The 21,421-nt window shown below is 62.4% G+C and overlaps 1 protein-coding gene across 3 annotated transcripts in view; it reads left to right on the top strand.

Annotated features, from left to right (window-relative positions):
- BCL9L (BCL9 like) overlaps positions 1 to 19,652 on the top strand; it is a 25,401-nt gene extending 5,749 nt beyond the window's left edge. The window contains exons 2-10 of one of the 3 annotated variants that reach the window (XM_032428040.1): positions 1,138 to 1,195; positions 9,554 to 9,655; positions 10,917 to 11,302; positions 11,979 to 12,098; positions 14,484 to 14,694; positions 14,860 to 14,944; positions 15,032 to 17,321; positions 17,775 to 18,056; positions 18,492 to 19,652. In XM_032428040.1, coding sequence (XP_032283931.1) covers positions 9,630 to 9,655; positions 10,917 to 11,302; positions 11,979 to 12,098; positions 14,484 to 14,694; positions 14,860 to 14,944; positions 15,032 to 17,321; positions 17,775 to 18,056; positions 18,492 to 19,585 — 4,494 coding nt within the window. In that variant the 5' untranslated portion in view covers positions 1,138 to 1,195; positions 9,554 to 9,629 and the 3' untranslated portion in view covers positions 19,586 to 19,652. The remainder of the gene's footprint in view (positions 1 to 1,137; positions 1,196 to 9,553; positions 9,656 to 10,916; positions 11,303 to 11,978; positions 12,099 to 14,483; positions 14,695 to 14,859; positions 14,945 to 15,031; positions 17,322 to 17,774; positions 18,057 to 18,491) is intronic. The other 2 variants (XM_032428041.1, XM_032428042.1) reach the window with 2 other exon arrangements.
- The last annotated feature ends 1,769 nt before the right edge of the window (positions 19,653 to 21,421 follow it).

Raw genomic sequence — 21,421 nt, 5'->3', positions numbered from 1 at the left:
CCCCCCCCCCCCCCCCCCCCCCCCCCCCCCCGCCCGTGGCCTCTGGTCCCAGTGGGAGGAAGGGAGGGCTAGAGGCACAGGTTGGTACAGTGCTCAGTGACCCAGCAAGGGGAGGGCTTTGGCAAGGAATTTTCAGTTTGTTTCTCAATCTCTGTCTCTGAGACACGCAAACACACGTCACTGCAGACACCTTCAGGAGATGAGCCTAGAAAAGTCACCCAAGTGGCGGTAGGGCAGGGCGCTACCGGATGGGGCTATGTGGAACCAGCTTCATTCTGGCAGAAGACACCCGGCACCTGCCCCCTTGAACTGGAAGTTGAGTCCAGCTGGAGGTCTCCTACCCAACTCCCCCATCCTGGGCCCAGGATTAACACAGGCTGCACAGGGTTAAGTCTGGTTGGCAGGGACACCCCGCTGCCCCCAGTGCAGAAAGAGAGAGGGAGGGGTGGTTAGCAGCTTGCTCTAGTTGGCGTCTCTCCCAGAATTCTTCGGAAAAGAACTCCCCTTTGACCCCCAGTACAAACTGAGCCCAGCCACCAGCCTCCCTCCTGCCTGCCTGTGGGAGCTTCACCCAGCCCCCCGTCCTACTGAACTGCTAAGCCAGATCCTCTCACCCCAGGCCGGTGGGGACTGAGTGTCTTCGGGGGATGAGGGGTGTAGCCAAAGGGACCACACAGGGACGTGGGAGAGGCACCATTCTTTTCTCTGACATAGGATAACCCTGGGGCTGGCTGGCACTGAAAGCCAGGGTCCTCCGGTCTCCCCATCCTTCCCTTCCCCCAGGACCTCAGGCCAGGTCATGGGAGTCATTGGCCCCGCCCCTCTCTCTCTCAGGCATCTTCCAGTGCCTTCTCCTTTCCTGCTTCCAGAATAGGGAGGGGGAGCGGTGTGGTGCAGCAGCTGGGTCAGGCCTGGCTCCCAGCCAATCCACAGAAGTCCTGGAGTGTGTGTTTGGGGGGGGTGGTGTCCGAGTAGCTCAGAGACTTCCTGGAGCTGCAGGCTGTGTGTGTGTGTGTGTGTGTGTGTGTGTGTACACGTTTATGTGGTGTACATGATGGGGGAGGGGCTGGGGTTATGGGAGGAGCAGGGGCCTAGATTGCTGGCTTGGGGCTTCTAGCTGTGACCCTCTCTCCACAGGGAGCCCCCTTCCCAGACCACACCCTTGAGCCTGAGCCCGTCACACAGTACTCCTGAGGTGAGAGCTCCCTGTGCTTGTGTGTGCCCTCCGCAGCCTTCTCGCTGCTCTCATCTGCCAGTCTCCTGCTTGGCTTTTTGTCTTGGGCGCCCTCCTCCTGGCTTTCTGCCCCCACTTCTCCTTTCATTCTCCTGCCCCCAGAGGAGGGGAGCTAACCGCCTTACAACCTGCAACCTGGGGGGGGTGGGGGTGGGGCAGGAAGGGTTAAAGCGCCACTCCAGTGAAAGTCCCAGGCCTTTTCTGAGCTGGAAGCTTTCCCGGCTGGGAGGTGGGGAGCTCCTGCCCAATCACCCCTGGAGGGCAAGGTACGGTTTCCTGGTCATCCCAGGTACTTGCCCCGCTCTGTCCTGGCTTTGGCCTCCGCCGGCTGAGTCAAAGCCAGGGTGGCTACCAGCCACCGTAATGTGGTTTCTGCCCTGGCCTTAGACACACACACACTCTCTCTCTCTCTCTCTGTCCCTTTCTCCCTCTCTCCCTCTCCCTCTCCCTACTGCCACCCCCCTCCTTCCCTCCCTCCCCTCCTTCCTTACTTAGCAACAACTCCCTGAATTCACAACAAACACGCCTGTAGGCTCCTGGGCTGACTAGGGAAAGCTGCCGAAGGCTGAGGACTGGGAGGAGGCACGTCTCTTAGACTGTCCTCGGGAGGGAGGGGCTTCTAATCCCCCCACCCTCCTTCCCTGGCCGGAGGCCACTACCCCTCAGGGACGGGGAGGAAGTCGTCCTGCTTCCAACTCAGGCAATGAAAAAAGTGGGGAGCAGTGACAGGTGTGGCTGAGCAGGTGTGGGGGCAGGGGCTGGACTCCACCCTTCACTAGTGAGTCCCACTTGACCTTTGACCCCCACCTGGGGAGTGAGAGGGGCGGCAGACTCCTCTCCAGCAGCGCCCCCCCCCCCCCCCGTCTCTCTCAGCAGGGGCCCTGTGTTGTTGTCATGGTAACTTGCCTGGCTCCCTTCCGACAATTAGGGACCAGGATGGGTGAGGACGTAGCGGATTGGGGGTGGGTAGGACTGGGGGCTCCCCCGGAGAACTTTGCTCTCAGGGCACCTGTGCTGAGGGGGCGGGGGGTGGTGCCCTCTCTTTGATCTCTTCCCTGGGCAGGAACTCTGGCCTCTAGCCAGGACCTGGGGCACATCGGCCCTGGAGGGAGTGTATGTGGAATGAGTGAGGGGCACCTATTCTCTCGTCAGAGCACAGAGGGCTGATTCAGGGTGAACTGGTCTCACAAACTGGTGAGGAACCCAACTGCTGGCATGTCTGATTCCGGTTCTTCTCATTCTGGACTGTGTACCTTAGGCAAGTTACTTAACTTCCCGGTGCCTTAAAGTGGGGGATCATAAAAGTGCTTTCGTGTAGAAGCTGTTGTGAGGATTAAATTAGATCCTGCGTGTGTAGCATCCAGGGCAGGCTGATGCGATGGGATAAGTGTAGAGAGCCTCCTCTTCGCCCCTAGCCGTCCCTTTCTGCAAGGACTCCTACCACCACTCCCGGGGGGCTTTGGCAGGGAAGAACTGATGGCGGGGGGAGGACTGGGGGGGTGGGGGTGGGGGACAACCTTTCCAGTACTTCAGACTCCTAGATCCTAAGACCCTTCCAGACTCACTTTCTCGCTGCCTCAGTCTCCCCACTGTTGGAGCCAGCTGACATCTTGGTTGTAGGTTCACCAAATAGCCATAGGCCCAGAGAGGGGCCTGGGGGGACTTAGGACATGTCCCTCCCTGTCTGCCGGCACTTCTCAGGCTGAGCTCTCCCTCCCCCAGGCTGCTGGCTCAGATCAACTTTAGCACCCCTCCCACCATTCCATCCCTGCTGCTCTGTTCTTTCACCAGGCTGAACGCAACATTCTGTCCTTAAATGGCTTAACTGGCTGCCTCCTCTCCTTCCTGGCCTAAGGGGTCAGGGACCTTCCTTGGGGAGAACAGTGGCAGTGTGGAGCTGTGACATGGATGGCAGCTGTTAGGGTTGCCCCAGGGTCCAGGGTCCCCTGGATTCCCTGTACCCTCTGCCTGGGCATTTTCCCCGAGTGTGGCAGAGCAGTGCCCAGACCTGTGATATGTATAGAAGCCCAGATGGGCATGCCTGGCACCTGCTGCACACAAACGGGCAGGGAGGAGGCATCCTGAAGCCCAGAGGAGGGGTGGGGTCATATCAGCATCCACAGTGGCCAGAGGACTCTTTTCGTGGGCGGCATGGTAAGTGTGGGCAGTGCTAGAAAGAGTTCTGCTTCAGCCCTGTGTGCCCCTGGGACAGGGTGAGTGCCGAGGGACACCGGTGAGCAGGGCTCCTGAAGGTCCTGGCGTGGGGGATGGGATAATACAGGAGCTGAGGCTTGGGAACCTCTGGATGAGGAGCCCAGGAGTGGACAGCAGGGATGGGGTGCCCACAACTAGGGGAGCTCTGCAGACAGGTGGTTTGGATCTTCTGGGGAGTGAGTATCCAAATCTCAGGGGAAAGTGGATTATAAGATGTGGCAGAAGTGTCTGGGATCCCAGGGCTCCCGTGTCTGGGACCTGGGCTTGGCTGGCAGGTACCTTCTCTGGCCTGGTACCAAGATGGGTGGGCTGGAGCCCCTGGCTCTATGCATCCTCTCCTTCTGGAACCAGAGAGGACACTTCCCTTCTATGGGCCTGAAAGTGAGGGCTCAGGGTTGGCCTGGGCCATGCCTCACCGCTGTGCCGGCCATGCCGCCTAGGCCCGGCCCCTGGGGCCTGTTCCTTGGGCAGGCTGGGGCTATTTTTGGGATCGGGCTGGGGCTCTGGGGCTGGTTTCAGATGTTCCAATGTGAACAGGAGAAAATGGGAACAGATGGCTGGGGGGGTCCTGCTGGGAGCAGGTTATTTTTAGGGCCTTGTTAACCCTTTTGGGGCTTGTGGAGCCACCCTGAGAGGGACAGCCCTCTCCAGTTGAGAAGAGGATAGGTCTTCTCCCTGGACCCCTGCTTTCTAGAACTTCCTGCGCCAGTCGCTTGTCTTGCCCTCTCAGACCCTTCCCTCTTTAAGAACGTGCGTGGCAAGAAAGTAGGCTCCAGCTTCCTCCAGCCCAAACCCTGCAGGAGTCTGCCAAGGGGTCAGGCGGGGAGAGGGCTGCCTGGCTGGGGGAACGCGGGCCACTGTTGACGGGAAACCCCCTTTCACTTGCCTCCTGAGGTTTTGAGACACACACCTGAAGCTAAGAGAGTGGAACCCAGCTTTCTGGGTTCACACTCTGGGTTCAAGTGTATGTCAGTAAAGTTAGTGATGCCCAGGGGAGAGTTAGCTGAGGGAGCTGGCCTCTTCTAGGAGGGCAGAGGAAGAGCCAAGTCTTTGTACTCGGTACCCCTTATATGATGTCCATGGGCCCCATTCCCTTGGATACTCCAAGGACACATGCGCACCTTTATTTCCCAAATGCCCACAAATCTGGGGGCCAGGCAGGGGGTAAAGAAGGGGACATCATGGCCAGAGGTGGTTTCTTGAGGGCTGAGTATGTCGTAGGCATTCTGTGAGATGGTTTCACTGAGTATCTCACCCTATACGTTTACCCTCGCTTTGGAGATGAGGAAACAGGCTCAGAGGGACAAGTCCCCTAGCTCAGACAGGGCCGGATATGATTGGCACTTCGTCTGCCTGACCGCCAACCCAGCCCTCATTGCACTGCCCGCGTCCCAACCCCGGGAGGTGAGGCTGCTGGGGCAGGATCTCCTCGGGGAGCAGGTTTCTGGAATGAGTGTGGGAAAGGAGGCCTGGGGGCAGGGGACCCTGCCTGTCCCCGGTCTCACAATCCCCTAAGCCCTTCTTGCCTGAGGGTGCCAGGACTGACACCAGAAACCCCGTTTGGCCTTCCTGTCTTCCCTGCGGGAGGATCACAGGCAGGCATCCTGTCTCTCAGCCCCCACCCCCACCCCGTCCTGGCCCACAGGCCCCTGCTTCCTGCAGGGTCACGGCCGCCTGCGTGTCAATGTGGGCAGAGCTGGAGGGCCCTCCAGGTGCTGCCGGGGCCAGGGGTCTGGGCCGGGCAGGCGAGCTGAGGGGACCGGGAGGACGTGTCTGCCGCTGGTGGTACCTGGGGGAGCGCGGGCGCTGGGGGAGGTCCCGCCCCGTGGTGCGCTGGCGGCCTGTGCCAGCAGTCTGCCCAACTCCAGGCCTCCCACAATGGCCCCATTGTTCCCGGCCGCCAGGCAGTTTGGAGGAGGTTCCTAGGCCACCCCTACCCACCCCCCCCAAACAGGGGCCAGATTAACCCCTTGGAGGACAGGCCAGGTGAGGGCCCACAGGGAGCCACCCTGCCCATTCCTCCCTGCGGGGACTCCAGGCTTTGGGACGTCACCTTCCACCCACGTGTACCCAGCGACAGGACCACTCCAGAGACTGGGGTCTCCCACCTAGACCCTCTCCCACCCCCGCCGTGGTGCAGGTGCCAGGGGGCAGGAAGTGCCAGTGGGGTGGCAGGCGGAGACCAGATATATTTGGGCCGGTGGGGCTAATTCCAGCCACCACCGCCTGCCCTACTAGCTCCTGAGCGCCTTTCCTTCCTGTGAAACCAGAGCTGGGTTGGGCCTAGCTCAGGATTTCGGTGGATTTAAAGAGGCAGCACCATCCCTGCCAGCCTGGCTTCCTCTCCCCCTCCCCAGGTAGGGTCTGGGGCAGAGAGAGGACTGAAAAGAACTTCTGGTTCTTGCCTTGCCCCGGGCTAACCCTGGGCCCTCGCCCTGGTTGGGGGTACCAGGCTCTTGGCAGCTCCACTCTCCCAGAGCTTTGGGCGGGTGGGGTGGGCGGGGGTGGGCTGTGGTTTCCTGTGTTGGCTGTTTGTGCCTGGCCCAGAGTGCCCGCCGCCTGCCTGGGCTTCCTGCCCTGTCTTGTTTCCTTGTGCCCCCCACCCTCTCTTCCCCCTCCCCCCCGAGGGAGGGAGCAGCCAGGGATTGGGCAGCAGCCTTTGGGGGCCCCCCACTGCCAAGGCATGACTGTGTCCCCAGGCCTGGCCACATTGGCACTGGCTGAGGGAGCCAAGTGAGGTGACTTCAAGCTTGTCTAGGCCTTGTCACTTGTCTTGCAGACTCCAGAGGGGACAGTGGGCACCAGAATGGGCAGAACCCCCCCTTCGCCCCAGAAGCACCTTGTTCAGAGACCCCAGACTAGAGTAGTCTGGGACTAGGAGTCCCCACATAACTGCAGGGCTGGGGTTGCCTGGCATCACCCTGGGGCTGCAGGTGGGGTGAGGTGGTTTGTCAACCAGACAAAATTGTTGATGTGCATGGTCTCCTTTGGCAAGAGGTGGGGTGGGGGGAAGTGGGGAGAGCTGCTAGGAACCAGGGCGAGGAGAAGGCCTCTGAGCCTGTGAGTCCCCACACAGAGGGTCCCAGAGCAATACCTTGGTCCTTGAGCAGATTTCCTGCTGGGCTATGAATCCTTGACCTCCCCACTGGGCTGAGTCACCACCTCAGGAAGAGGAAGTGACCTGGGTGGTAGAGGAGAGCTTCTAGGGACCGAGTCCTGACACCCAGGAGAAAAGGGACCCGGCCCTTGTTGTCTTGGGAGCTGCATGTCCTTGAGCCAGGGGACAATAATCCCACCCCCATGGCTCCAGGAGGGCCCTCGAAGCCCATTTCCTCTCTAGAGGTGTCTGCCCACCGGACTGGGGAGCATGGAGCCTCCAAGCTGTTTTCTCACTGCCTCTCCTGGGTGGTTTTGAGCTGGGCAATGAGGCCGGTGAGCCAGCTGGTGAACCAAGCAGGGGCTCCCAGGGCGGGGGCAGCTGGAAATAGGCGGGTTGCCACCAGCGTGTGAATGCCCGTTACACCTGTGGCAGTTCTCTGTTGAGCATCCATTGAAGGCATCCGTGGAAGCCTTCCTGATCTCCCTCCCCCCACCGAGGTCAGGTCCACCGGCTCCCCCCAAACCCCCCAGGGAAGACCATGGGGAAGCAGCTGATCTCAGGCTCTTTGTCTCAACAGCCTCCTGGCCTGTACTCCTGACCATTTGCTCAGGTGACTCTCGAAGCCTTTTTGTGAGCACAAGTCACCACTCCCCACCCTACTCTCTAAGAGGGAGCCCCAGCAATGGGCCCAGAGTCCCATGCCTTTCCTTTCACTCATCCCAGGGGTTCCTGCTCGGGTGCTGGGAAGCCCCCTTCACTCACTGGTGAAAAACTGCACCCACCAGGAATTAGCCCCCCCCCCATCCCCAGGCCGTCCAGGTGTCTTCGGGGGTGCCCTGAATGTGTAGAGGAGGAGGGGTCTTTGGGAGCCGGGGCAAACTTCTGAGGGGTAGGGGGGAGGTGTGAGATGGGAAAGTCCTGACTCATCTGTGCTTGACTCAGCTCGCCCTGCGGCCGGGTGGGAGCGAGGGGGTGGAGTCGGAGAGGGGAGGGCCACTCCAAGATTCTTCTGGGGAGGAGCCCTGGTCAGACTGGGGACGCCGGAGAGGACTAATTTCCTAACAGCCCCATTCCAAATTATTACAGGTTCCAAGATTTGAAGCTGTAAACACAGGAGGTAGTGGGTGCCCCTTGCCCCGCCCCTCTGCCCCACAGGGGTCGGGCCCCGTGGCTGGAAGCCCACCTCTCTGGTGCAGGCTCAGACGAGAGACACTGCAGAGCGGGCAAACACCCCAGGAATGGTCACATGACCCAGGGGCACGTCGCTCCCTTTTCCCACACCTCAGTTTCTTCCTGGTGAAATGGGGATAATAATACTGTCCCTTCAGGTGGTGGGTAGTTTTGAGGACCCGCGCGGTGGTGAAGGTGAGAACTTGAGTGAGACGCGTCAGCCACAGGCCTGTCCCTAAGCCCAGGTCCCTCTCCAGCCCAGCTCTTAACTGCTTCTGCTCTAACCTGTTGCAGGAGATGGGGGCTGGCCGAGGGAGGCTTCCCCGCCGGGCCCTGGACTTTGGAACCTTCCCCTGAGGAGCCTCTCTTCCCAGAGGCAGAGCTAGAGCAGGGAAGGCCAATATGCCTGAGGTTAATTTAGGGTTAGACTTCCACAGGGCCGGGGCGGGGCGGGGGGGGGGGGGGCTCGCCTCCAGGTCCAGCCCAGCCTCCAGCAGCCCTGCTGGGAGCGGCGAGAGTGCGCACCCGTGTCTGGCTGGGCCGATCACGAGGGCGAGGCTGGGCCCAAGTCTCCTCCCCTCCCCCACCCCGATCGGTGGGGCGGGGGAGGGCAGGGCAGGGGGCGGTTGGGTGAGGCTTCTGTGTTTGTGTGAGTCTGTTGGTGTATCTACGGCCCCGCGTGTCTGTGTGTGCGCGCGCGTGTTCCTTTGTCACTACCAGGCTCAACTTTCTCCGGTTCCCTTGTGGCCGGGCCTCAGTCTTTTCATCCGCTCAATGAGTCGGCGCGCTCCCTCTCTGCCGTCGGGCAGCCTGGGCGTCTGCGGGGGCCCCAGGCTGACTCCGTGCTCCTGCTTGGGCCAGCGCCTCCCTCGCCCTCCAGCACACCTCCGCGGGTCGGCGTGGGCGCGCCTCTAGTTTCCTGGGGTCCGTGCGTGTCTTTGTCTCCCCGTCCACGTGTGAGCTGTGAGTGTGTGTGAGTCAGAGTTCGGGTGCTTGTGGGTCTCGGAGCCCCTGCCAGGCGGCGCCCAGCGCTAGGCCGAACCTCCGCTCGCCGCCGCCGCCCGCGCCCCGCCCCTCGCCGCACTTGGCCGGGTGTCTTTTCGTGCGGCGCGTGCGGGGCCCGGCGAGGCACGCTGCAGTCCTGTCCGTCTCCCGCTCCCTCGCTCGCTCGCTGGCTCCCTCGCTCGCTCTGCCTCTCCGCTCGGGCTCTGCCGAAGGGGGCGGGGTGGGGTGCAGGGGCGGGGGGGGAGGGGAGGCTCCTGCATTCTTGCGGTCGGGGAAGGAATCTGAGCCAGCGTTACTGGTCTCCAGAAGAGCCCAGCTGCAGCCCCGGGGCCCCGCCAGGCCTCTCGCTGCCCGCCCGGGCCTGCTGGAATGGGCACGGGCTAGGCCTCGAGCTGGGGGCGGGGCGGGGCATTGCCCCTACCCCGGCCGCCTCCGCGCCGGGGGGCGCCCGGGGGGCGGGGCGTGAGGAGTTCCCCACCCGGGGTGAGGGGCGTGCCTGGGAGCGGGAGTCCCCCAGGGGGCCAGAGCAGACCTGACGGCAGCCCCACGCGGGCGCCTTTGCAACCTATCCTTTTAGTGATTTCTGCCTCTGCGGCCCGGGGGGGTGGGCCTGCTAGAGACTGCAAGCTCCCTGAGGGTAAGGTGCGGGAGGGATGGGGATACAATCGGCCTCCAGGATAGAGACCCCACCTAGTAGTCCTCCCTTTCCATTCCCACCTTACCCTGTCTAGCTCCCTAGTCCCAGGGCTGTTGGGTCCTCCCTTCTCCCCTCCCCGTCTTACACCCCCTCCCCAAGTCACAAGTTTTCTCTTTGGGGCTTGTTGCTGCAGTCCGTGCTCCAGTACCGAGTACCTGGCTGGGCCCTGGGCACGCACAGGGGCCGTAGCCCCACTGTGTGTGGGAGCCATGAGGATCCTGGCTAACAAGACAAGGTGTGTGGGTGTCGTGGAGGGCGGGAAGTGTGTGTGTGGAGTGCGGGGAAGGGAAGGGCCCAGTGATCACGGGGCTGAGCTGTGCTGGCTTGGAGAGTGAGCCCTATGGGCACTTGGCTTCCAAGGCCACCGGTGGGCTAAAGGGGGGGTCAGAATGGGAAGGCCTGCCCTGAGGCAGGAGCCCACAGCCTTAATGCCTGGGCCCAGGGGACAGAGGGCACTGGCAGTCAGCTCTGCCTGCTGGTCTAGTCCCTTCCAGCCCTTGCCTCCTAGAAAACCGTTTGAGCAGACCCCTGCCCACCCCACTGTCGGGTCCAATGGCGCCCTCTGGCCCCAGTCTAGCTGGGGGTGGGAGCCGGAGGGAGGGGCGGTGCCTGCCTCCCTCCCCTTCCCCAGGAGAAGCCGGCAGACAGGGCCAGGCGGCAGCCGCAGGACAGCAGAGCTGAAATAAATCTGAGCTGGTGTGGAATGAGGGGGGATAAATATCCTCTCCCGTGATGTGATCTTTCCAGCGGCTATTAATAGGTCTCCGGGGAGGGGGAGGCGGTGGGGGGAGCGGGCTGGAGCTTAAAGGGCCCGCAGCCTAGGCTGCAGGAATCCTTGGCTTCCAGCTTCGCTCCAGTCGGCTCCACACACCGCTCCCCTCCCCCTTTCCTCCTGCTCCTGCCTGCCTGCCAGGCCTGCCGGTGGACCCCCTTCAGGCTTTCCCCTCCTGCTCTGAGGAGCTGTCTGGACCAGTGGGTACCACGCTCCAGTGTGCTTGTCCCCACGTCCCCAGGGGAATGGGGCTGGGGCATGAGCAGTGACCCTCAGGTCCTGTGCCCCTTACCTGCTGGTGTTGGGGCACATGAAAGTTGAGGATTAGGACCTTGGAAGGAGACTGGAGACAGCAAACCCTAAAAGAGAGGTGGTTCAAGTGTTGGTCAGGTGCTAGTGGAGGGGAGTTGGCCTGGAGGCGCGCAGTCTGATGGATGGTGGGGGTGGGGGTGGATTCTGCCACCCAAGGACCTGGTTTCCACTTGAATTGTGGGGTCTGAGAGGTGGAGAGGGTTGCCCTATCTTCACTCCCCAAGGTGGAGAAAGGCATCAGCCCTTGTCTGAGGAACCACAGAGGGAGATAGGGAATAGCTGGTGGTCTTAAGATGTTCCTTGGCCCCCACCTCCACTACCATTAGGTGAGGCAGGGTGGGGGCAGTTAAAACGCAGGCACGCTAGGCCCCTAGCAAGATTAACCTTTCATGTTTCTCCCACCTTGTCCCAGGTTACCCCACCCCAGGAGGAGAGAAGCTCCAGGGAGCCCGCCGCTGTCCCCGCGCGGCCACTGCCCCCCAGCCCCAGCCAAGCCAATGCACCCAGAAAATAAGTTGACCAATCATGGCAAGACAGGGAATGGCGGGGCCCAGTCCCAGCACCAGAATGTGAACCAAGGACCCACCTGCAACCTGGGCCCGAAGGGCGTGGGGGCGGGGAGCCATGGGGCCAAGGCCAACCAGATCTCACCCAGCAACTCAAGTCTGAAGAACCCCCAGGCAGGGGTGCCCCCTTTCAGCTCGCTCAAGGGCAAGGTGAAGAGGGAGCGGAGCGTGTCTGTGGACTCTGGAGAGCAGCGAGAGGCTGGGACCCCATCCTTGGATTCAGAGGCCAAAGGTACCCCGTTTCCTGATCCCCAGGACCCCGACATGTTCCAGTCCAAGGCCCAAGCTTGCTGCCCCCCTTGCCTTATCCGTGTCCCTTGCTCCTCTCCAGCATTTGTGCAGGGTCACCTTTCTCTTACCCCCGTTATACCCATCGACTTGGTCATTCTCTCAGGAGTAGGGGTGGCCAGGGTGGGGACTTCTCATCCTTAGGTGCCACCCACGGAGGGGCCACACAGCGTGATGGGGCTTCCGGTCAGCCTTATCCCTCTCCAGAGGGGGAGAGGGAGGTGCTCTGGGGTGAGGAGCAGACCCACACACCTCTTCGGAACCTCCTGGCATCCCAGCTGGTGGGAGCCTTTGAGCAGGCTCTGGGGCCTGGAAGGGTAGTAGTGGCTTCCCCTCCCTCACCGCCCCCCCAGCCCTAATTAGAACCAGTTGTGGTTGGGGATTATGCTGTGCTTGGTGCTGGGTGGGGGAAGGGAGACAGGCAGCGGGGCTGGAGAGAGAAATCAGAAACAAATGGTGTGGTGGGGGCCAAGGGTTGGCAAAGTGCCCGCCGTGGCCTGGGCAGTGCCCTCTTGGGGTGGGGCATCTGAGGGAATGGGCCCGTGGAGACCGTGGCCGTAGGAGGACAGGGCCTCTGGGCACTCACTCTGACCCCTGCCCGCTCTGTCCTGCCTGGGCAGAGGTGGCTCCCCGGAGTAAGCGGCGGTGTGTGCTGGAGCGGAAGCAGCCCTACAGTGGGGACGAATGGTGCTCAGGACCCGACAGCGAGGAGGACGACAAGCCCATCGGGGCCACCCACAGTGAGTGCCCATTGATGCCAGGATCTTGTGGCCCATGGTACCCCCAGGGGATGGCTGCCCTGGGGGAGCCTCCCTCTCCTCACTTAGGGCTTTAGAGGGCTGAGTCTGAGCGAGGAGCAGGGGTGAGGAGCCCAGGCTACTTCTTTGCTGTCTCACCTGTCGCTCTGTCCCTCCCTGTGCCGTGACAGCTTAGCCCCTGCCTTCCCGGTGCTCAGTGGCCCCCTCTTCCGAGGGACAGAGGTGGTGTGGGGTGGCCCTTCCTGGCCACGCCGCCTACACCTCCTCCCATGAATTCTTGGCCTCTGCTGCCACCTACTGGTCAGTGGAGGGAGGGTGGCGAGGGTCCTGCATCCCTGAGAGCCAGACTGTTGGCTCAGCCTCTCAAAGTCTGGCTAAGCCTGGCTGTGTCTCTGGCCCCCTTCCCCAACCTCTAATTGACTCCTGGCAAGTGCCTAGCGTGCTTCACCAGGATGAGGAGTGGGTGTGGGTGGATGCCCACTCCTCTCATTCTTTTATTGATCAGAGTGTATTTGGGCCTTGCTCAAGTGATGGGGAGAACCTGACGCTCTCCTGCCCTTGAGAAGCCCACACACATTTACTGGGTGATTTCCCTCAAAGCTTACATCTCTTGGAGGGGAGAGACGACTCAGTGCAGACCGAACTAGCCAGAGAAGGAAGCCGACTGAGCAGATGTTTGTGGGAGGAGCGGACCACGTCCCTGGAGGTGGGGCGCGCAGGCTGGGACTTTAAAGGTCCTCTGGTCCCAGGTGCCCCCCCAGGGGACTGGCGGTCCATGAGCCTCACTGAACCCGTCAGTGTTAGATGGGGGTGGTCACTGCCTCCCAGGACCCACAGCCCCCCACCACCCCAGTTCGCTTTTACAACGTTAGACCGCCAGGATGTAGAAACGTTAGAAGAAACAGGGAAATACAAAGGAGAAGGTGCTAACACCCCGTCCCCAGCACTAAGGCATCCATTGCTACTGTTTCAGTTGTACTTGCCATTACGTTCTCAAAGAGTTCTTAGTCTGGGGCAGTCCGATGCAGTGGCTCATAGCACGGACTCTGCAGTCAGACCACTGGTTTATATCCTGGATCTCCCACTTACGATTTGTGTGAATTTGGGAAAGGGTCCCAGTTTCATCGATAGAAATGGATTTCTTCACAGGTTTGGTGTGAGAAGTAAATGAATCCATACGCGTAACACTTAGAACACTGTTAGTTTTTATTATTGTTCTTGTACTAGAAAGTTCCTTATCCGAATAAAGCCTGCCTCCTTCCCCTAACTTGTACCTGGGAGTCCTAGCTCTGTGTGTGGAGTATGCACCTTCCTCTTCCCAGGACAGCCCTCATACACGGAGGCCAGCTCTCAGGCCCCCTCGGCCCCCAGGCTTTTGGCTCTGTTATTTTTTGTAAAATTTGTTTATCTTGGCGTGGGAATGGGTCCGCTGACTTACCGAGTCCCGTTAATGACCGCGCATAGATCTTTTTGAGGCTCGGGCTTAGAATCCACTTTTTGACCATGGAACAAACTTCACTCAGTGCTCAGGGTGGTCAGTCTATCCTGGGAGGGCACCCACTACGCCAGCCTTCTCTAACTCTGTTTTCTAAGGATTTTTTCCGTTAGCGACATAGTTCTGAAGTTGCTGTAAAAATAGATTTCTTTGACCTGCCCCGCTGTGCAGAGCAGGGAGTTAGTGTTTCCATTTTATAGATGAGGCAACGGAGGCTTAAAGCGATGAGCTGTCTTGTTCATAAGGGCACAAAGTCCGTTAGTTGTGAGCTAGAATGCAAAACCATTCATCGTTTGACTCATCAATCTGTGCAGCCTCTTGGCCTTCTCCCCTCACCTGGTCAGAGCATTCGCGGGTACACACACACACACACACACACACACAAACACACACACCCCGTCGTGCGTGGGCTCAAAGCCGGGCTTTGGAGTCCCTGCCCAGGTTCAAACCCCGGCTTGGCACTGACAGGCTGTGTCACCGTGGGTGAGAAATGTCACCCCTCCAGAGTTGTTTCCTCCTCTCTAAAGCAGAGCATAGGACACCTTCCTCCCAGGGATGTTGTGGTCAGATGGGATCACGTCTATAAGTGTCCTTCGAGATGCCAGGGACAGGGGAGCCTGTTTGTAAGGGTTACATTTCCCCTCTCCTGCATCTCCCTAGGGTCCCCACAATTTTCGTCCGGGTTGAAGACTGGTCTAGGGCAAGTAAGTGTGGACACCAGACACGTACCACCAGAGTGTGACAACAGATCGCCCGGCCGGCCTGAGCCTGTCTATCCCTGGGCATCTCTGGAATGGGGTGGTGGGGAGCACCAGCTGGCTCTCTTTTCTGAATCTGGGCCGCTTACTGGGTTTCTCTCCTCTCCCATGCAGACTGTAATGTAGCAGACCCAGCCATGGCGGCCCCACAGCTGGGTCCTGGCCAAGCCGCCCAACTGCCCCTCAGCGAGAGCAGCGCTCCAGGACCCCCCCATGGGCCGCCGCCGGGCCTTCGGCCCGACGCCCCTGGGGGCGGGGGTGGGGGTGTCCCCGGAAAGCCTCCCTCACAGTACGTGTATGTCTTCACCACCCACCTGGCCAACACGTAAGTGCCTCAGGGCGGGCCTCCGTTTACCCGGCACCCCTCAGCCTGGGGTCCTGAGTGTTCCGTCTGCAGGGAGCCAGGGTTCAGCTGGGTTGGGTCGGGTGAGGGCAAGGGCTCCCTCCTGCCCTCCTCCCTGAGCTGTCCGTGCCTGCCCCTTCTGCGCAGGGCTGCCGAGGCCGTGCTGCAGGGCCGGGCTGACTCCATCCTCGCCTACCACCAGCAGAACGTGCCCCGGGCCAAGCTGGACCAGGTGAGTGTGGCGCCTCCGAGGACGGTAGGGTTGCTTGGCTGGTGCCTCCCCTTCCCTGTCTCACGCTCTGCCTCTGTCCCCCCGCAGGCCCCGAAAGTGCCACCTACCCCAGAGCCGCTACCCTTAAGCACGCCGTCGGCAGGCACCCCGCAGTCCCAGCCACCTCCACTGCCGCCGCCACCGCCCCCGGCCCCTGGCAGCGCTCCGCCCGCACTGCCGTCTGAGGGTCCCCCCGAGGACGCCAGTCAGGACCTGACCCCCAACTCAGTGGGCGCGGCCAGCACAGGCGGTGGCACTGGGGGCACCCACCCTAACACCCCGACCGCCGCCACCACCACCAACCCGCTGCCTCCTGGAGGAGACCCCAGCAGTGCCCCCGGCCCTGCCCTGCTCGGGGACGCTGCCCCCCCAGGAAACGGGCAGCGGAGCCTGGTGGGCTCTGAGGGCCTGTCCAAGGAGCAGCTGGAGCACCGGGAGCGCTCCCTCCAGACGCTTCGAGACATTGAGCGGCTGTTGCTCCGCAGCGGGGAGACCGAGCCCTTCCTCAAGGGACCCCCGGGAGGAGCCGGCGAGGGGGGACCACCGGCACAGGCCCCTCCTGCCCCCCAGCAGCCCCCCCCGGCCCCTCCCAGTGGGCTGAAAAAGTATGAGGAGCCCTTGCAGTCTATGATTTCACAGACGCAGAGCCTGGGGGGCCCCCCGCTGGAGCACGAAGTGCCTGGGCACCCCCCAGGCGGGGACATGGGGCAGCAGATGAACATGATGATGCAGAGGCTGGGCCAGGACAGCCTGACGCCGGAGCAGGTGGCCTGGCGCAAGCTGCAGGAAGAGTACTATGAGGAGAAGCGGCGGAAGGAGGAGCAGATCGGGCTGCACGGGGGCCGCCCTCTGCAGGACATGATGGGCATGGGGGGCATGATGGTGAGGGGGCCCCCGCCTCCCTACCACAGCAAGCCTGGGGATCAGTGGCCCCCCGGCATGGGTGCACAGCTGCGAGGGCCCATGGATGTCCAAGATCCCATGCAGCTCCGGGGCGGACCTCCTTTTCCCGGCCCCCGTTTCCCAGGCAACCAGATGCAACGGGTGCCTGGGTTTGGAGGCATGCAGGGTATGGCCATGGAGGTGCCCATGAATGCCATGCAGAGGCCCGTGAGGCCGGGTATGGGCTGGACCGAAGACTTACCCCCCATGGGGGGGCCCAGCAATTTTGCCCAGAACGCCGTGCCCTACCCGGGCGGGCAGGGTGAAGCAGAGCGATTCATGACCCCTCGGGTCCGGGAGGAGCTGCTGCGGCACCAGCTGCTGGAGAAGCGCTCTATGGGCATGCAGCGCCCCCTGGGCATGGCAGGCGGCGCCATGGGGCAGGGCATGGAGATGGAGCGGATGATGCAGGCGCATCGGCAGATGGATCCAGCCCTCTTCCCTGGGCAGATGGCTGGTGGCGAGGGCCTGGCGGGCACTCCCATGGGCATGGAGTTTGCTGGAGGCCGGGGCCTCCTGAGTCCCCCCATGGGGCAGTCTGGGCTGAGAGAGGTGGACCCTCCCATGGGGCCAGGCAACCTCAACATGAACATGAATGTGAACATGAACATGAACATGAACTTGAACGTCCAGATGACCCCACAGCAGCAGATGCTGATGTCACAGAAGATGCGGGGCCCAGGGGACATGATGGGGCCGCAGGGCCTCAGTCCTGAAGAGATGGCCCGGGTGCGGGCCCAGAACAGCAGTGGCATGATGGGTGGCCCACAGAAGATGCTCATGCCCTCTCAGTTCCCCAACCAGGGCCAGCAGGGATTCTCTGGGGGCCAGGGCCCCTACCAAGCCATGCCCCAGGACATGGGCAATACTCAAGACATGTTCAGTCCCGACCAGAGCTCAATGCCCATGGGCAACGTGGGCACCACCCGGCTCAGCCACATGCCCCTGCCCCCTGCGTCTAATCCTCCGGGGTCCGTGCATTCAGCCCCCAACCGGGGGCTGGGCAGACGGCCCTCAGACCTCACCATCAGTATTAATCAGATGGGCTCGCCAGGCATGGGGCACCTGAAGTCGCCCACCCTTAGCCAGGTGCACTCGCCCCTGGTCACCTCACCCTCCGCCAACCTCAAGTCACCCCAGACTCCCTCACAGATGGTGCCCTTGCCCTCGGCCAACCCTCCAGGACCTCTCAAGTCGCCGCAGGTCCTCAGCTCCTCCCTCAGCGTCCGTTCGCCCACCGGCTCGCCCAGCAGGCTCAAGTCTCCTTCCGTGGCGGTGCCTTCCCCCGGCTGGGTCGCCTCACCCAAGACCGCCATGCCCAGCCCTGGGGTCCCCCAGAACAAGCAGCCGCCTCTCAACATGAACTCTTCCACCACCCTGGGCAGCATGGAACAGAGTGAGTCAGCTGGGCCAGGCCGGTGGGGGGTGGGGTGGAGACTGGACTCTGGCACTGGGCCTCTGCAGGGGGGTGGGGAGGGGTGTTCTTGCCGGGGCAGGCGAGCGCGGGAAGGCATCCGTGCTGGGGGCAGGGGTGGATGGCCCTGCTTGAGGGGCACATGTCAGCAGCTGAGCGTGAGCTCCCACAGGGAGTGCCATGGGGCTCTCCCAGGCATTTGGAGGGGTTCACACTTGGGCTCTCTCCACTGTCTGGGGGCCCCGAGGCTGCAGGAACTGCTCAAAGACGGGTGGGCGATAGTGATAATGGGTTGAGCAGAACAGTGGGGTAGAGGTGTGCCTGGAGGAGTCAGGAGATTGGGAGCTGGCCTCTTCCTAACCCACCATGTGAGCAGCCAAACTCGTCTTCCCCTCCCCAGTCACCCCCGCTCTTTCTGTCTCCCTGCTTCTGTAGGTGCCCTCCCGCCCAGCGGCCCCCGGAGCAGCTCCTCAGCGCCTCCCGCCAACCCTCCCAGCGGCCTCTTGAACCCCAGCCTGCCATTCACTTCCTCCCCAGACCCCACGCCTTCCCAGAACCCCCTGTCACTGATGATGTCCCAGATGTCCAAGTACGCCATGCCCAGCTCCACCCCGCTCTACCACAACGCCATCAAGACCATCGCCACCTCGGACGACGAGCTGCTGCCCGACCGGCCCCTGCTCCCCCCTCCACCACCGCCGCAGGGCTCTGGGCCAGGTGCGAGGCAGGAAGGGGGCCGCAGGGAGAAGAGCTGGTGTGGGCACCGGGCATGAGAAGAGTTGCCACGGCCAGCAGTCACCCCTGTGGTTACGCTGGCTCTCATGTGCTCCCAGCGGGCCCTGGGAGTGGGGGTGTGATGTCCCGGGTGAGGTTCCCACTTCTCATGTAGCGAAACCAAGCCCAGGGCACCCGAGTGGCCTTTCTGACCTCCAGTGAGTGATGTGCCTACAGCAAACTGGGCCAGACCTCGGGTCTCTTGGCTTCTAACCTGAATGCCTGAAGTCCATGCCCCTGCGGCCAGCACAGGCCCATGGTGGAGGCCCTCACCCCTCCTGGCATGAGCCTGGCTGGGGAGTGGGGAAGAACTGAGTCCTGCAGCCTCCCCCAGCTGGGTGCACGCAGCTCCTGACCCCCTTTTCTCTCTCCCCGCAGGGATCAGCAATAACCAGCCCAACCAGATGCACCTGAACTCAGCTGCTGCCCAGAGCCCCATGGGCATGAACCTGCCAGGCCAGCAGCCCCTGTCCCATGAACCCCCACCTACTATGTTGCCCTCCCCTACCCCTCTGGGGTCTAACATTCCACTGCACCCCAATGCGCAGGGGACAGGAGGGCCCCCTCAAAACTCCATGATGCTGCCTCCAGGGGGCCCAGACTCCCTGAATGCCCCCTGTGGCCCCGTGCCCGGCTCCTCCCAGATGATGCCCTTCCCCCCTCGGCTCCAGCAGCCCCACGGTGCCATGGCCCCCAGCGGGGGTGGGGGCGGGGGGCCTGGCCTGCAGCAGCACTACCCTTCGGGCATGCCCCTGCCCCCAGAGGACCTGCCTAGCCAGCCGCCGGGCCCCATGCCCCCTCAGCAGCACCTGATGGGCAAAGGCATGGCTGGGCGCATGGGCGACGCCTACCCCCCAGGCGTGCTCCCTGGGGTGGCATCAGTGCTGAACGACCCCGAGCTGAGCGAGGTGATCCGGCCCACCCCGACGGGGATCCCTGAGTTCGACTTATCGAGGATCATCCCCTCTGAGAAGCCAAGCAGCACCCTCCAATACTTCCCCAAGAGCGAGAACCAGCCCCCCAAGGCCCAGCCCCCCAATCTGCATCTCATGAACCTGCAGAATATGATGGCGGAGCAGACCCCCTCACGGCCCCCCAACCTCCCGGGCCAGCAGGGCGTCCAGCGGGGTCTCAACATGTCCATGTGCCACCCCGGACAGATGTCCTTGCTGGGCAGGACAGGTGTGCCCCCACAGCAGGGCATGGTGCCCCACGGCCTGCACCAGGGAGTCATGTCCCCGCCACAAGGCCTCATGACCCAGCAGAATTTCATGCTGATGAAGCAACGGGGTGTGGGGGGTGAGGTCTACAGCCAGGCCCCCCACATGCTCTCCCCACAGGGCTCCCTCATGGGCCCCCCGCCCCAGCAGAACCTCATGGTGTCCCACCCGCTGCGGCAGCGCAGCGTGTCTCTGGACAGCCAGATGGGCTACCTCCCGGCGCCCGGCAGCATGGCCAACCTGCCCTTCTAGCGGTCCCCTGGGGGGGGGGGCGCTGGAGCTGGGGCGATACTGCAAATATGATAATCTTAAAAGAAGTTTCTTCCCCTCCAGTGTTGGGATGGCCTGGGTCGGGGGGTGGGGTGGAGGGGGTGGGAGGGACTTGTGTGGGGAATGGCATTTGTGGAAACCAGGTGTGCTGGCAGCTTCGGGGGGGAAGTGGCAGGGCGGGGTGGGGGGTTTGGGATTGGGGTTCCATTTCGGCCACCGGGACTGCCCCTCCCCCGCCCCTCCCCGGTCCCATGGAGCCTCTCTCTTCCCTGGGTCTCGGCACCCCTCCCCCTCTTCAGCTCCGCTTTCAGAGTCCTGTTACGGAACCCTGGTGGGGAGAATCCTGGGGGGAGAGCGGGCGGAGAGGAGAGGCCTCCGCACGCTGTCCCTTACCTTTCTGCGGCTGTCTGCTCGGCCCTGTGTGTTGCTGGAGCTTCACTCTCCTCTTGGTTTCTCTGCTCCCACCCGTTTTCCCTTCTGTCTTTTCCTGCCTCATCCCCTCTCCCTGCTGATGTGGCTGACCCCCTCTCCCACCACCCCCCCCTGCAGGCGGCCGGCCAGGGGGGCAGGTGCCAACCTCAGCTGTAAATAGAGTACTGCGCTTTTGTGCCGGTGTGTGTGCTGTATCTCTGTGCTTTGATAGAAGTCACAAAAAAGAAAAAAAGGTGAAAAGAAACCCTTCCCTCCCCGCTCCTTCTTCAAATTATTGCCCCTTTCCACTCCCCTGGACTCAGGACCACGCAGTCCGACACACGCACCCACTGTTTGCCGTGCCTCTGGGTCCGCAAGGACACCATTCCGGTCCCTTCCTCAAATGGGGAACGGACAGATACCCCACACCTAGACTGAGGTCAGACCACCCAGGCTTCCACCTGGGGAGCCCCGTCCGGGCTGAGACACCCCCCCCCGCCCCCCCAGAGCAGCAGCCTGTCTGCCGCTGAATGAATGCAGGAGAATGTGTGCTCGGGCATGCGTGCTCGCCCCACGCGGGTGACCCGTGACCCGGGGCCCTGGCTTCCCGGCTATGGATGTCTGGCGTCCCCTGCTGCTACGCCTTAGCCAGAACTTGAAGTCCTGCGTCCCCAGTGTGGGATGACGGAAAGGAGGAAGAGGTGGAGGCTGTGTGGCCCCTTGAGCGGAGTCAGGGAGGCGCCGCACCGCAGCCCGGATGGTCCAGGGAACCCCCCGGGCCCTGACTTTTCCAGGCACTGCTACCCACTTCTCACCAAAGGCGGAAGGAAGAGGGCTTGGCTGAGTAGATCTGTCTCCCTCCGGCCTCCACCCTTTGAGGATGGAGTAGAGAAAGTGATGGAGAAGCACGGGGCATCCTACCTGCCCACTCACCGGCAAGGTCCCACTGCCCGGGGCTCAGGGCTCTGTCCCTGCCCAGGCCCGGGTGCAGCCACTGCCGACCCCCTCGCTTGCCCTGCTCTTTCCCAGAACTCCCCACCTGCCTCTGGTCAGAGCTGAAGCCATACAGACTCAGTGTTTTGCCCCCTTGGCCCCAGGAGTAAAACACTTCTCCTTTTCTCACTTCCTTTCCTGCCTCGTGAGGTGGCAGGGCAGTTCCCTGGCCTCTGCGCCCTGCCTCCAGGGCCAAGGGCCATTTCTAGACAAGGTGTCTTCTGCCATGGCCCCGTCCCCAGCCTTCCTGATCTGCAGGGTCTGGCCTTAACATTGGCAGCTGTGATACAAAGGGAATTTGCCCCACTTTTCCCAGTCTGGTGCTGTCCTCAGTCCACCGTCAGCCAGGTCAAGCGCTTCCTCTGGGGCTGGCTGGCTGCAGGCTCCTGCCTCCCCCAGCACCTCCCTGGGGCC

The sequence above is a fragment of the Phoca vitulina genome, unplaced genomic scaffold, assembly GCF_004348235.1.
Source record: "Phoca vitulina isolate PV1807 unplaced genomic scaffold, GSC_HSeal_1.0 scaffold38, whole genome shotgun sequence".
Lineage (NCBI taxonomy): Eukaryota > Metazoa > Chordata > Mammalia > Carnivora > Phocidae > Phoca > Phoca vitulina.
The sequence above is the reverse complement of the archived record's forward strand: the minus strand, read 5'-3'. Positions and strand labels throughout refer to the sequence as shown.